General features: G+C 38.1%; 1 protein-coding gene across 1 annotated transcript in view; it reads right to left on the reverse strand.

Moving 5' to 3' along the window:
- The window catches only part of Dok6 (docking protein 6), a 335,875-nt gene that overhangs the window by 183,780 nt on the left and 136,786 nt on the right, over positions 1 to 15,309 (reverse strand). The window contains exon 2 of the mRNA XM_032885739.1: positions 14,864 to 14,971. Within this exon, the coding sequence (XP_032741630.1) occupies positions 14,864 to 14,971 (108 nt within the window). The remainder of the gene's footprint in view (positions 1 to 14,863; positions 14,972 to 15,309) is intronic.

A 15,309-nucleotide genomic window follows, 5' to 3' on the forward strand; every position in this document is an offset into this window, starting at 1 on the left:
TATTGCCAGTATTAAGAAACATTTCCTGACTCAGCATTTTGTAAAACATTATTTTCCATCATCTTCTGATTGGGCAATAAAGAGCTGTCTAGCCTATACCTAGGCAAGAGAGGATAAGGTGGGACTTCTTTGCCCAGAGAGAGAGAGAAAGAGAGGGTCTCAGGTGGGCCAGAGAAGTCACCATCAGGACACAGATGAAGAAGGCCAGGTCGAGACTAAGACGGCAATTAGCAGGACTCATGGTTGGGAAGTGGCTGGGAAGTACTCTAGCCAAGTATAGTTAGGTGAGCATAGCTCAGTATCCATCCAACTATGGTGAAAGAAGTTTATTAATAAATATCAAGATCTCTGTGTCATTATTCAGGAACAAGGGAAGGCATACGAAAAACCCATGCCTTTACAAATGGTGAATACTGCTTACCGGCTTGTTCCCCTTTGCTTGCTCAGCTTTCTTTCTTAAAAATCCCAGGCCTATATGACAGATGACAAGGATAGCATATGGGGATAGATTTTCCTATATTAATTAGCATTTTAAAAAATATCCCACAAACCTGGTCATAAGTCTGTCTCCTGGGAGAAAATTTCTCAGTTGATGTTTCCTTTTCACAGGTGTATTGAGCTGGCAACCAATACTAGCCATCTGTACTGGCTGGTTTTGTGTGTCAACTTGACACAATCTGGAGCTATCACAGAGAAAGGAGCCTCCCTTGAGAAAATGCCTCCATGAGATCCAGATGTAAGGCATTTTCTCAATTAGTAATCAACAGTGGGGAGGGCCCCTTGTGGGTGGTACCATCCCTGGGCTAATAGTCTTGGGTTCTATAAGAAAGAAATTTGAGCAAGCTAGAGGCAGCAAGCCAGTAAGTAACATCCCTCCCTGGCTTCTGCATCAGCTTCTGTTTCCTGACCTGCTTGAGTTTCAGTCTTGACTCCCTTTGGTGATGAACAACAATTTGGAAAGTGTAAGCTGTATAAACCCTTTCCTGCACAACTTGCTTCTTGGTCATGATGGTTGTGTAGGAATAGAAACCCCGACTAAGACACCATTATAACCATTCTTTTAGCCATAAGTTTCTCATTTGTCTTGGCTAATTTTCCCATTTTAATGCTTTTAAAAAGAATTCTTTCCTGCATTATCCTTTTAATCTTTCAAATTTTGCAGTACTATTTTCCTGCTTCTCTATCTTTTTATTTTATTTATTTTTGTTTGTTCATTATATTTGTTTGCCTGCACGTATGTCATGCACAATGTATCTGCAGTGCCTACTGAGATAGAAGAGAATGCCTGATCCCATGGAACTGAAGTTATAGACAGTTGTGAACCATCACAGGGTGCTGCTGGGAACTGAACCTCGGTCCTTTGAAAGGGCTGCCAGTGCTCTTAACAACTGAGCCATATATCCAGACTCTGCATTTCTCTCTTTCAAGAGGACCTCCTCAAATGTTATATCCTACACTATTATCAATGCCAATGATAATCAATGAGGACCTTTAAAATGATATTTTCACTTTTACTTATCTAATCAATTACCAGAAATTATGAGAGTATTTTATAAATATATCTTGCAATATCAAAAGTAGAAGTTTGTGATTGCTAAGTACCATATTTAACAGGCTCTATTATAGCACAAGTTGCACCATTATTAACCATGTTATTCATGTTCAAGCCCCAATAACCCATGACCATTTCCATTCACTGGACAGATACCCTACATCTGGTCTATAAATGAATACTGGCCACTTTATTGGTGACATTCTAATCTTAAATTTTCACAAGAAACAAGAAGAAATTGAAAAATATTGATGGTTAAAGAGCTAGTCTAAGTTAAGACAAGCACCACATAAGCAAGGTGTTTTCTAGATCCATAGTATACTCCTGTGATAGCTTGAATGACTCAGATATTTTAATTATTATTGAAGGAGAATTGAATGACATAGGCTCATATATCTTAAGGCTTGGTCTCCAGATCAAGAAACTGTTTGGGAAAGATTAGGAGGTATGGCCTTATTGAAGACAATGTGTCAGTGAGTTAGGACTTCGAAGTTTCAAAAGACCATGCCATTCCCAGTTAGGGCTCTCCCTCTACCTCATTCCCTCTCCCTCTTCCTCTCCCTCTCCCTCTTCCTCTCTTCCTTTCCTTCCCCTCCCTCCCTATTCCTCTCCCCCTCTCCTCTGTGTGTGTGTGTGGGGGGGGGATCTGTCTGTCTGTCTGATGGTTGTTGTATCTACATGTTAGCACTCAGGCGTTGCTTCACTGCCAGGTATACCATGCCCCATGACATGATGTGCAAATGTCCCTTTTATTTCCTCAGATGAAGTGATGAAATGAAAAATTATACCCAAACTGTGTGAGAATGAGCCCAGAGTGTTTCATTCTCTGTTTTACCTATCCCTAGGCCTAGGCCTGGAAGCATCTACCTTCCATACAAGCTAATCTTCCCAGTTGACTGATTCAATCTAGCTTCTCTTGGCTTCTGATTGAATTGTTCTGCCTGTCCTTATACTTTGACCACATGTTGTTCCAATCTTGTGGCTCCTTCCCTTTCTCTGGCTTGTTTTGTCTTCACCTGTGTCTAGATTGTTTTCTCTGTAACCTGTCTCTGTAAAACTGTCCTGGTTAATCTGCCATACACACACACCACCCACCATACACCATATACCAAAGCCTTTTAAATCTCTCCCTGCTCTTAAATAGCCTCTCTTCTTCTGCTGTTGTCCTGTGAGTTGGGAATATCCTATAGTTGAATCATTCTGTCAAATCTTTTTCTAATTCATTATTTTTGTCTGCCCCTCAATTAGATGCCACTTTCAAATATGGTTGCTTACTTGTACATACTTACCTTCATTATTAGGGATTAAATATGTGTACTAAGGGTGTGTCTGTATTCTGCCAGATCATGCTGTAATCCAGGGTGTGTCTGCATTCTGTTTGATCACATCTTTGGATATGATCCCTTGCCGAGTAGTCCTGTTTCTGGATTAAAATTCTTCTTCAATGATGATCATGCACTCTAAACTTTTGAAACTGCAAGTCTCAATAAACTCTTCTATAGGTTGCCTTGATCACAGAGATTCTTCACAGCAAGAGGAAATCCCATTATGCAATGTGGTTAGAAATCTTTATCTTCCTCAATAATATAATTTCATGGTGGCCTTTTTATTATTAATTAAGGGTAATAAGACACAGAACCAAAATGTATTCATTTAAAGTAAACAAATCAATGTTTTTAAATCTGTATAAACTTGGAACAATTATCATCATAAAATGAAAACTGTTTCCATGTACCGAAACCCCAACCAAAACAGTTCAGGCTCTTACAATCTATCCCATACACCAGTTTTACTTTGCCACTTCACAAAGTTGTATAACCAACCAAACATTTTGTTACTGTAATTGCAAGAATACATTATAAGGAGCATTGATTTAGGTCTGACTTCTTTAATTCCACCTAGAAAGTCTGATATTCATCTGATATTTTGTATGTAAGATCGTTTTTGTGTTCCTTTGTAGTATTTCAAAGATTTGTGAATTTCATATTTCCCCTTTTGATTATTCACAACTGCTATTACGAATGTAGTGAACATTCCTACAATATACTTATGTGAAACTGTTTTTCACTTGTATTACATTATCTTCTAAAAGGTAGATGGCTGCTTACCTATAACATTTTTTTAGTAAAACTGCAATATTGATTGTACAATTTCATATTTCATTTATTGTGACTCTTAGCTGCTTTATAGTTTCACAAATTTTAGTTTTTCCAGAGTCTTCCTTTTTTCTATTTTAATGTAATGTTGGGAGGTGTGTGTTTACAAGTTCATAATGTGTCCATTTTAAGACTTCATCATTGCTTATCTTCTTCTTAAAATGTGAGATTTATGTAGCCATGGGAGATTTTTGTGTCCTGTATATTCTTTGTAAATTTTTTCCTAGTCAGTAATCTGCAGTTAAAATACAAAATAGTGATTTGAATGTAAAGTATTTTAAATTTTGATATATTTTAAATTGCACGTCAGAGTTTTAAGATACTTTGCTTGTAGAAACTTTGCTTATAAAACATTTTTTATTTTGCTTAATTCTGTCAGTTTTATACTTTGACTGCCTAGCTTAGAACAATGATTGTCTTTGAGTTTATACAATTTGTAGTGTGGGGTAGTGTTAGTTTTATTTAACATTCAGTTGTTTGTTGAAAAACCTTCCCCCATTGACTTGTCTTTATTGACTAAATTAGATTGATCACTTAGGGCTGGATATGCTGCTCACCTTTTTTTCTTAACATCCATGGAGCTATACTTACAACCACATACTTCCATCACATGGCCATGATTGCTGCAATTTTAGAATGTTTCAACAACTTCAGCGATTCTAGCTTTGTTCTTGTGTAATATTAAGTCTGCTTTGGTTAATTTATGTTATATACATTTTCATTTTAACTTACTATGTCAGTTTTCACAAAAACAACCTAACATCTATTAGAATTATGTGGAATTATTTATTTATTAGGTATACAGTTTAAGATAATGACAACCTAGTAACATGGACGAGCCACATGCAGTCATTTCATTATGCATGTCCTGTTTTTGCTTTATTCTAAATTAATGTCCATAATTTTCAGCATGAAGTTTTTTATGTGGTTTTATGAATTCACTCATAATTATTTTGGGCACTATTTTTAATCCAGTTCTTTTTAAAAATGCAGTTTGACAAGTGTCATCTTCTCCTACGTGAAATAATGCAATTGATTTTTTATATTAAAATTCCCATGTCTATTGTTTGCTGCATTCATTGGTTCTGGTATTTCTAGTTTAACAAGCATTTACAACAAATAATTATGTTGTCCAAGAATAGAAACCATTTTTCCTTTTCTTCTGGAAGAACTTATTAGAAGCTCTTTTCCAAATTGTTGAAGCTTGATCTGTTGTTGGTTTATTGAGAGCTATGCATAATCAATGCAGGTTAAATTTTGACAAATGCTTTTTCCTGTATTTCTTTAAACACCCTGTGACATTTTCACCTTTTATTGCTAATTATTCCATTAAGTTTCAAAGAAAACAATCTGCTATTTCTGTAGTAAACTGCTGTTTATGTTAATAGTTTTCATACAATTCTATTTATATTTCTGCTATAGTCTGCTAAGAAATTTTGAGATTTACAGAAAATATTGGTAGTTTTCTTTCAAAGTATTTCTCTTGTTTGGCATTTGGGTACTACTGACAAAATTAATTAGAAAGAAAAAGAGGCTAGCAATTTTAGGTGGGGCATGGAAGAAATTTATGGGAAAGAGGCAGCCGAGAGGAGTTGGAGGTAGGAAATGAAGGTGCTGAATGATGAAAGTGATATAATTCTATCTCAGTTAAAACACATTAAAAGAAAAATAAATAATTAAATAAGAAGACCAACTATTATAAAAAATAGTTAATAAAACATAAAATGTAAGATTGCTGTTGGAGGATTCAGAAATTATGCCACTTCAATTTTCTCATTCTGTGGCTCATGCTTTAAGTAAGATACATAAGCCTTAGCTACGAAGTAATCTCTGTTTGCCAGAGTTTATCCACCTCACTGTTACCCTCAGCCCTGTGCTGAGCATGTGTGTGTCTTTGAGGACACCTACCACTGGCTTTCTTTGTTGAAGTGTGTCTTTCTTACTCTCTGATAGCCTAACATAACCAAAGCCAGCTACTATGCTTTCTAGCTTTCCTGTTATAGTAAGTCTTCCAGTGCCAGGGCCGTTACTACTACCCCGTGACTACCACTGCCCTTAGTGGAAAGGTGGACAATTATTTTGATATTCATTTGATTCTTCTTTACAAACAGTCTTGGTTCAGAGACCAAGGCTGTATCTAATTTATTCTGTGTTTTGATGTAAAAGTTAGGAATTATTTATGTATGTTGGCAATGGAAAGAGAAATAGACATTTGACATAATAGTTACATGACACATACTCTCTTCTTTAAACCATTTCATATATTTCCATCACTTTAGGAATATATTTCAGTTCTTTTTTCAGAAATCTAATTTGTCACACTTTTTGTCTCAAAAAGTCTTTTATCTTGTGCCAGATTTTTTCTTTGCTTTTTTTTTTTTTTTTTTTTATTAACTTGAATATTTCTTATATACATTTTGAGTATTATTCCCTTTCCGGTTTCCGGCAAACATCCCCTCCCCCCCTCCCTTCTTTATGGGTGTTCCTCCTGACCCTCCCCCATTGCCGCCCTCCCCACAACAGTCTAGTTCACTGGGGTTCAGTATTAGCAGGACCCAGGGCTTCCCCTTCCACTGGTGCTCTTACTAGGATATTCATTGCTACCTATGAGGTCAGAGTCCAGGGTCAGTCCATGTATAGTCTTTAGGTAGTGGCTTAGTCCCTGGAAGCTCTGGTAGCTTGGCATTGTTGTACATATAGGGTCTCGAGCCCCTTCAAGCTCTTCCAGTTCTTTCTCTGATTCCTTCAACGGGGGTCCTATTCTCAGTTCAGAGGTTTGCTGCTGACATTCGCCTCTGTATTTGCTGTATTCTGGCTGTGTCTCTCAGGAGCGATCTACACTTCTGCACTTCTTTGCTTCATCCATCTTGTCTAATTGGGTGGCTGTATATATATGGGCCACATGTGGGGCAGGCTCTGAATGGATGTTCCTTCAGTCTCTGTTTTAATCTTTTGCCTCTCTCTTCCTGCCAAGGGTATTCTTATTCCTTTAAAGAAGGAGTGAAGCATCACATTTTGATCCTCCGTCTTGAGTTTCATTTGTTCTAGGCATCTAGGTAATTCAGGCATTTGGGCTAATAGCCACTTATCAATGAGTGCATACCATGTATGTGTTTTTCTGTGATTGGGTTAGCTCACTCAGGATGATATTTTCCAGTTCCAACCATTTGCCTACAAATTTCATAAACTCGTTGTTTTTGATAGCTGAGTAATATTCCATTGTGTAGATATACCACATTTTCTGTATCCATTCCTCTGTTGAAGGGCATCTGGGTTCTTTCCAGCTTCTGGCTATTATAAATAAGGCTGCGATGAACATAGTGGAGCACGTGTCTTTTTTATATGTTGGGGCATCTTTTGGGTATATGCCCAAGAGAGGGATAGCTGGATCCTCAGGCAGTTTAATGTCCAATTTTCTGAGGAACCTCCAGACTGATTTCCAGAATGGTTGTACCAGTCTGTAATCCCACCAACAATGGAGGAGTGTTCCTCTTTCTCCACATCCTCGCCAGCATTTGCTGTCACCTGAGTTTTTGATCTTAGCCATTCTCACTGGTGTGAGGTGAAATCTCAGGGTTGTTTTGATTTGCATTTCCCTGATGACTAAAGATGTTGAACATTTCTTTAGGTGTTTCTCAGCCATTCGGCATTCCTCAGCTGTGAATTCTTTGTTTAGCTCTGAACCCCATTTTTAATAGGGTTATTTGTCTCCCCCTGGTCTAACTTTTGAGTTCTTGTATATTTTGGATATAAGGCCTCTATCTGTTGTAGGATTGGTAAAGATCTTTTCCCAATCTGTTGGTTGTCGTTTTGTCCAACCACAGTGTCCTTTGCCTTACAGAAGCTTTGCAGTTTTATGAGATCCCATTTGTCGATTCTTGATCTTAGAGCATAAGCCATTGGTGTTTTGTTCAGGAAATTTTTCCAGTGCCCATGTGTTCCAGATGCTTCCCTAGTTTTTTTCTTCTATTAGTTTGAGGTGTCTGGTTTGATGTGGAGGTCCTTGATCCACTTGGACTTAAGCTTTGTACAGGGTGATAAGCATGGATCGATCTGCATTCTTTACATGTTGACCTCCAGTTGAACCAGCACCATTTGCTGAAAATGCTATCTTTTTCCATTGGATGGATTTTCCTTTGTCAAAAAAATCAAGTGACCATAGGTGTGGATTCATTTCTGGGTCTTCAATTCTGTTCCATTGGTCTATCTGTCTGTCTCTGTACCAATACCATGCAGTTTTTATCACTATTGCTCTGTAATACTGCTTGAGTTCAGGGATAGTGATTCCCCTGAAGTCCTTTTTTTTTATTGTTGAGGATAGTTTTAGCTATCCTGGGTTTTTTGTTATTCCAGATGAATTTGCAAATTGTTCTGTCTAACTCTTTGAAGAATTGGATTGGTATTTTGATGGGGATTGCATTGAATCTGTAGATCGCTTTTGGTAAAATGGCCATTTTTACTATATTAATCCTGCCAATCCATGAGCATGGGAGATCTTTCCACCTTCTGAGGTCTTCTTCAATTTCTTTCTTCAGTGTCTTGAAGTTCTTATTGTACAGATCTTTTACTTGCTTGGTTAAAGTCACACCGAGGTATTTTATATTATTTGGGTCTATTATGAAGGGTGTCGTTTCCTAATTTCTTTCTCGGCTTGTTTCTTTTGTGTAGAGGAAGGCTACTGATTTATTTGAGTTAATTTTATACCCAGCCACTTTGCTGAAGTTGTTTATCAGCTTTAGTAGTTCTCTGGTGGAACTTTTGGGATCACTTAAATATACTATCATATCATCTGCAAATAGTGATATTTTGACTTCTTCTTTTCCGATCTGTATCCCTTGATCTCCTTTTTGTTGTCTGATTGTCTGGCTAGAACTTCAAGAACTATATTGAATAAGTAGGGAGAGAGTGGGCAGCCTTGTCTAGTCCCTGATTTTAGTGGGATTGCTTCAAGTTTCTCTCCATTTAGTTTAATGTTAGCAACTGGTTTGCTGTATATGGCTTTTGCTATGTTTAGGTATGGGCCTTGTATTCCTATTCTTTCCAGGACTTTTATCATGAAGGGGTGTTGAATTTTGTCAAATGCTTTCTCAGCATCTAATGAAATGATCATGTGGTTTTGTTCTTTCAGTTTGTTTATATAATGGATCACGTTGATGGTTTTCCAGATATTAAACCATCCCTGCATGCCTGGGATGAAGCCTACTTGATCATGGTGGATGATTGTTTTGATGTGCTCTTGGATTCGGGTTTGCCAGAATTTTGTTGAGTATTTTTTATGTCAATGTTCATAAGGGAAATTGGTCTGAAGTTCTTTTTTGTTGGGTCTTTGTGTGGTTTAGGTATAAGAGTAATTGTGGTTTATAGAAGGAATTCGGTAGTGCTCCATCTGTTTCAATTTTGTGAATAGTTTGGATAATATTGGTATGAGGTCTTCTATGAAGGTCTGATAGAATTCTGCACTAAACCCATCTGGACCTGGGCTCTTTTTCCTTGGGAGACCTTTAATGACTGCTTCTATTTCGTTAGGAGCTATGGGGTTCTTTAAATGGTTTATCTGTTCCTGATTTAACTTCGGTACTGGTATCTGTCTAGGAAATTGTCCATTTCCTGTAGATTTTCAAGTTTTGTTGAATATAGGCTTTTATAGTAAGATCTGATGATTTTTTTTTGAATTTCCTCTGAATCTGTAGTTATGTCTCCCTTTTCATTTCTGATTTTGTTAATTTGGACACACTCTCTGTGTCCTCTCGTTAGTCTGGCTAGGGTTTATCTATCTTGTTGATTTTCTCAAAGAACCAACTTTTGGTTCTGTTGATTCTTTCTATGGTCCTTTTGTTTCTACTTGGTTGATTTCAGCCTGAGTTTGATTATTTCCTGCCTTCTACTCTTCCTGGGTGTATTTGCTTCTTTTTGTTCTAGAGCTTTTAGGTGTGCTGTCAAGCTGCTGACATATGCTCTTTCCTGTTTCTTTCTGCAGGCACTCAGCGCTATGAGTTTTCCTCTTAGCACAGCTTTCATTGTGTCCCATAAGTTTGGGTATGTTGTACCTTCATTTTCATTAAATTCTAAAATGTTTTTTAATTTCTTTCTTTATTTCTTCCTTGACCAGGTTATCATTGAGTAGAGCATTGTTCAGTTTCCACGATATGTGGGCATTCTTCCCTTATTGTTATTGAAGACCAGCTTTAGGCCGTGGTGGTCCGATAGCACGATGGGATTATTTCTATCTTTCTGTATCTGTTGAGGCCTGTTTTTGACCAATTATATGGTCAATTTTGGAGAAAGTACCATGAGGAGCTGAGAAGAAGGTATATCCTTTTTGCTTTAGGTTAGAGCGCTCTATAAATATCCGTTAAGTCCATTTGGCTCATGACTTCTCTTAGTCTGTTCACGCTCTCTGTTTCATTTCTGTTTCCATGATCTGTCCATTGATGAGAGGGGTGTTGAAATCTCCTACTATTATTGTGTGAGGTGCAATGTGTTTTGAGCTTTAGTAAGGTTTCTTTTTTACGTATGTAGGTGCCCTTGTATTTGGGGCATAGATATTTAGGATTGAGAGTTCATCTTGGTGGATTTTTCCTTTGATGAATATAAAGTGTCCTTCCTTATCTTTTTGATGACTTTTAGTTGAAATTGATTTTATTTGATATTAGAATGGCTACTCCAGCTTGCTTCTTCTGACCATTTGCTTGGAAAGTTGTTTCCCAGCCTTTCACTCTGAGGTAGTGTCTGTCTTTGTCTCTGAGTGTGTTTCCTGTAGGCAGCAGAATGCAGGGGTCCTCGCTATGTATCCAGTTTGTTAATCTATGTCTTTTTATTGGGGAGTTGAGGCCATTGATGTTGAGAGATATTAAGGAATAGTGATTATTGCTTCCTGTTATATTCATATTTGGATGTGAGGTTGTGTTTTGTATTTTTTTCTTCTCTTTGTTTTGTTGCCAAGACGATTAGATTCTTGCCTCTTCTTGGGTATAGCTTGCCTCCTTATGTTGGGCTTTACCATTTATTATCCTTTGTAGTGCTGGATTTGTAGAAAGATATTGTGTAAATTTGGTTTTGTCATGGAATATCTTGGTTTCTCCATCTATGTTAATTGAGAGTTTTGCAGGATACAGTAGCCTGGGCTGGCATTTGTGTTCTCTTAGGGTCTGTATGACATCAGTCCAGGATCTTCTGGCCTTCATAGTTTCTGGCATAGAAGTCTGGTGATTCTGATAGGTCTGCCTTTAAATGTTACTTGACCTTTTTCTCTTACTGCTTTTAATATTCTTTCTTTATTTTGAGCGTTTAGTGTTTTGACTATTATGTGACGGGAGGTGTTTCTTTTCTGGTCCAATCTATTTGGAGTTCTGTAGGCTTGTATGCCTATGGGTATCTCTTTTTAGGTTAGGAAGTTTTCTTCTATGATTTTGTTGAAGATATTTACTGGTCCTTTGAGCTGGGAGTCTTCACTCTCTTCTATACCTATTATCCTTAGGTTTGATCTTCTCATTGAGTCCTGGATTTCCTGTATGTTTTGGACCAGTAGCTTTTTTCCGCTTTTACATTATCTTTGACAGTTGAGTCAATGATTTCTATGGAATCTTCTGCTCCTGAGATTCTCTCTTCCATCTCTTGTATTCTGTTGTTGAAGCTTGTATCTACAGCTCCTTGTCTCTTCTTTTGGTTTTCTATATCCAGGGTTATTTCCATGTGTTCTTTCTTGATTGCTTCTATTTCCATTTTTAATTCCTTCAACTGTTTGTTTGTGTTTTCCTGGAATTCTTTCAGGGATTTTTGCGATTCCTCTCTGTAGGCTTCTACTTGTTCTCTAAGGGAGTTCTTCACGTCTTTCTTGAAGTCCTCCAGCATCATGATCAAATCTGATTTTGAAACTAGATCTTGCTTTTCTGGTGTGTTTGGATATTCCATGTTTGTTTTGGTGGGAGAATTGGGCTCCGATGATGCCATGTAGTCTTGGTTTCTGTTGCTTGTGTTCCTGCGCTTGCCTCTCGCCATCAGATTATCTCTAGTGTTACTTTGTTCTGCTAATTCTGACAGTGGCTAGACTGTCCTATAAGCCTGTGTGTCAGGAGTGCTGTAGACCTGTTTTCCTGTTTTCTTTTCAGCCAGTTATGGGGACAGAGTGTTCTGCTTTGTGTGTGTAGTTTTGTCCCTCTACAGGTCTTCAGCTGTTCCTGTGGGCCTGTGTCTTGAGTTCACCAGGCAGGTCACTTGCAGCAGAAAAGTTGGTCTTACCTGTGGTCCTGAGAGACTCGAGTTAAGCTCGCGGGGTGCTGCCCACGGGCTCTCTCAGTGCGGTGGCAGCAACGGGAAGATCTGCGCTGCCTCTTCCGGGAGCCTCCGTGCACCAGGGTTCCAGATGGCCTCCGGTGTTTTCCTCTGGAATCAGCAATGTGTGTAGAGAGCAGTCTCTTCTGGTTTCGCAGGCGTGTCTGCCTCTCTGAAGGTTTAGCTCTCCCTCCCACCGGATTTGGGTGCAGAGAACTGTTTATCCGGTCTGTTTCCTTCAGGTTCCGGCGGTGTCTCAGGCAGGGCTCCTGCCTCACCTGGGCCCTCTCCCACGGGAGCCCAGAGGCCTTATACAGTTTCCTCTTGGGCCAGGGATGTGGGCAGGGGTGGGCAGTGTTGGTGGTCTCTTCTGCTCTGCAGCCTCAGGAGTGCCCACCTGACCAGGCGGTAAGGTATCTCTCCCACCTTTTCTTTGCTTCTTGAATGATCTTCTATTACCTCTTAGAAATTCTCATGGGCTGTTTTTTCTAATGCTTCATCTTTGTCACTTCAAGCTATAGCAGTTTATATTTTATTCTGATTCTGTTACAATAAAAATTTATTTCAACAACACTTTCTTGGTCATGTATGCTTAAGACTAGTGGTAAACAGATGTAGCATTTCATAATTCTTCACCACTGCATTCCTTGGTGCAATGCAATATTTCTAGTGCAACAAACAATATTACACATATAACAAGGTTTAGAAAATCAGGCACATAATGGGCTTGAATTCTAGGTCAGACTGATGGGCAGGGTAGCTCAAAGACTAAAATGTTCTTAAAACCTAACTGGTCACAGTGGAAATGAAGAGATTCTCAATGAGCAGTATCCAAGACAAATCAGAGTAAGCATGTACTTTGTCCCTGAGCATTCCTACAGAGAGCATGTGACTGCTACTGTAGTATAAAAATAAATTAAAACTGGGAAAAGTCAGCTTATATAAAAAGGAGAAGTTTCAGTTGTGATGATTCATGGCTATAATTTTAGCTCCTGAATATTTGAATTCAGAGGCTCATAAATTCACAAGTAGATGGGGCTGTATAGTAAAATTTGATCTCAAAAATAAACAATACCTATATGAGAAGTTACAGGCAATTAATGACCAGGAAGAGAGATGGACTTAATCTGTTCCAGGAACAACCCTCTGATAATTTATCCAGTCTCCAAAAGTTACCTATAATCATCAATACATATGGGCACTACTAAATAAACTCAGTCTATGGCTAAATATTTTTAACAGTAATAAATAAGGAACAAGAAACTACAAGTATGATAAACAAGTAAAACACCACCATCACAACAACAAGATAGATAAGAAGAAAGGGGAACTGCTTTCTATGCCTTAAAAAGATGACCACATTGCAGTAAGAGATGGAGACATTACTACCAAAACATCCAACACTCAGCTGTCATGTTTGCTAAGACATTTACTTAAATTCCAAATTGTGGGAAATACATGGTTCTCTAGGACTCCTGGCTGTGTTATGAGCATATGAATTTTGTCTACAGTAAGATTCAAGGTTTTGGGAGTACAATGGGTTTGTCTTATGCAACCTTACATGGTAGCCACGAATAGAGTGTCTGTCATAGAGCAGACATCTAGTTTGTATTTGTATCCAAATTACCAGTCTATCTAAACAGTTGAAATCCTAGAGAAGATGCATCTTTTTATATAAAACACAGCTAAGATCAAGCATAATATAATGTCTCATTAAGGATTTTCCTTGTTTAGGAGAAAAATGTTGAACTAGGTAGAGTTCCAGTTAGTGTGTAGCACTGCTGAACAGGCAGGTTGCCCTATTCACTCTTCTATTGGCTTGATAGCACACCACAACTCTTATGGAAGAAAGAGTTTATTTGGGCTTATGAAACCAGAGTGATTAGAGCCCATGATGATAGAACAGAGACATGGTAGATAGAGATGGATGTCAAAAAGTTAGATCTGGAATTCTAAACAAAAAGCAGAGAAAATAGACTGGAAATGGCATGTCTTTAAACTCTCAAAGCCTGCCTACAATGACATATCTCTTGTAACATGGCCATGCCTGCAAGACTGTTTTAGGATTTCTATTCTGTGAAGAGACAGCATTATCCTGGCAACTCTTTAAAAGAGAAACATTTGAGTCTAGTTTATAGTTCAGAGGTTTAGCTCTTTCTTCATCATGGTGGGTAACACAGTAGCACAGGCAAACATGATACTAGAGAAAGATACAAGAGTTCTACATCTAGAGCAGCAGGATGCAGGAAGAGAGAGGGAGGGAGGTAGAGAGGGAGGGAGGGAGAGAGAGAGAGAACACGTTGGGACAGAGGGACGGAGGGAGGGAGGATCTGGCATGAGTTCCTGAAACCTCAAAGCTCAACCTCAGTGACACATTTCCGCCAAGAAAGCCACACCCACTCCAAAAAGGCCATGTGTCCATTCATATCTGTCAGCATATTTGATGATCATTTTTTGCTAATATGCCGAATAAATGGCTAATGGTATTTATATTAACAGTGTCATTAACACTGCTAAAGCTTGTCTGATAAATGCTATTTCCTAAATACTGCCCATAGTTTAAATCATAGTAGCAAATGCACAATTAACCTGAAAAGAGGGAAAGTGCCCACTCAGCACCTTAGAAAGGACCGAGTTATAACTCATCTCATTTTACAAAGTCGCCATAAAAATGAGCCTTATTTCATTTTGCAGAAGTATAGCTGGGATTTACAGCAGATGATTAAGATAAGGAAGAAAAATAACTTTTGCATTTTATCAGAACAGAAACATTTTATCTTAGCCATGAATTTTTCCCTCTGTAGATTCCATCCATCAAAAAAATGTCTTCACAAGTTGTCAAGTGCCCAGTTGTTCCCCAGGGACCTCTGTTTGTGTGACTTACCTTGTGAAAGTTTCTGAAATAAGCTGCCTTTTCATCTGGAAACTTTTCTAGCCTTCTGGGTCCCTTGCTAGAAGCCTTCTTAAAAACCAACCAGCATCGTCTGAATATCTGAAAGCAAATAAAGGAATCTGATTATCCATCATTTCCTATGAGTTTACTGGCATTTGGTGTTTTATCTATTAAACTATTCCATTGGGGATGAGATTCTAAAATTCCCTTTACTTCATAGAATGATTTCATTAAAGGGAAGTTTGTGACTAATAGAATTGCAGCACAATTTGAAAACATAATACACCATGTAAAATTCAATGTATCAATCTGTGTCTATTAATTGTAATTAATAATTTTTAATGTAAGTAATCACTTGGGTGTCAATACCGCACACACGATGGCAAATTTTCATTTCATTTCACACTGCTGTGAGCATTTGGTTCAGGTAAGTGAAA

Source organism: Rattus rattus, chromosome 15 (genome assembly GCF_011064425.1).
Source record: "Rattus rattus isolate New Zealand chromosome 15, Rrattus_CSIRO_v1, whole genome shotgun sequence".
Classification (NCBI taxonomy): Eukaryota; Metazoa; Chordata; class Mammalia; order Rodentia; family Muridae; genus Rattus; species Rattus rattus.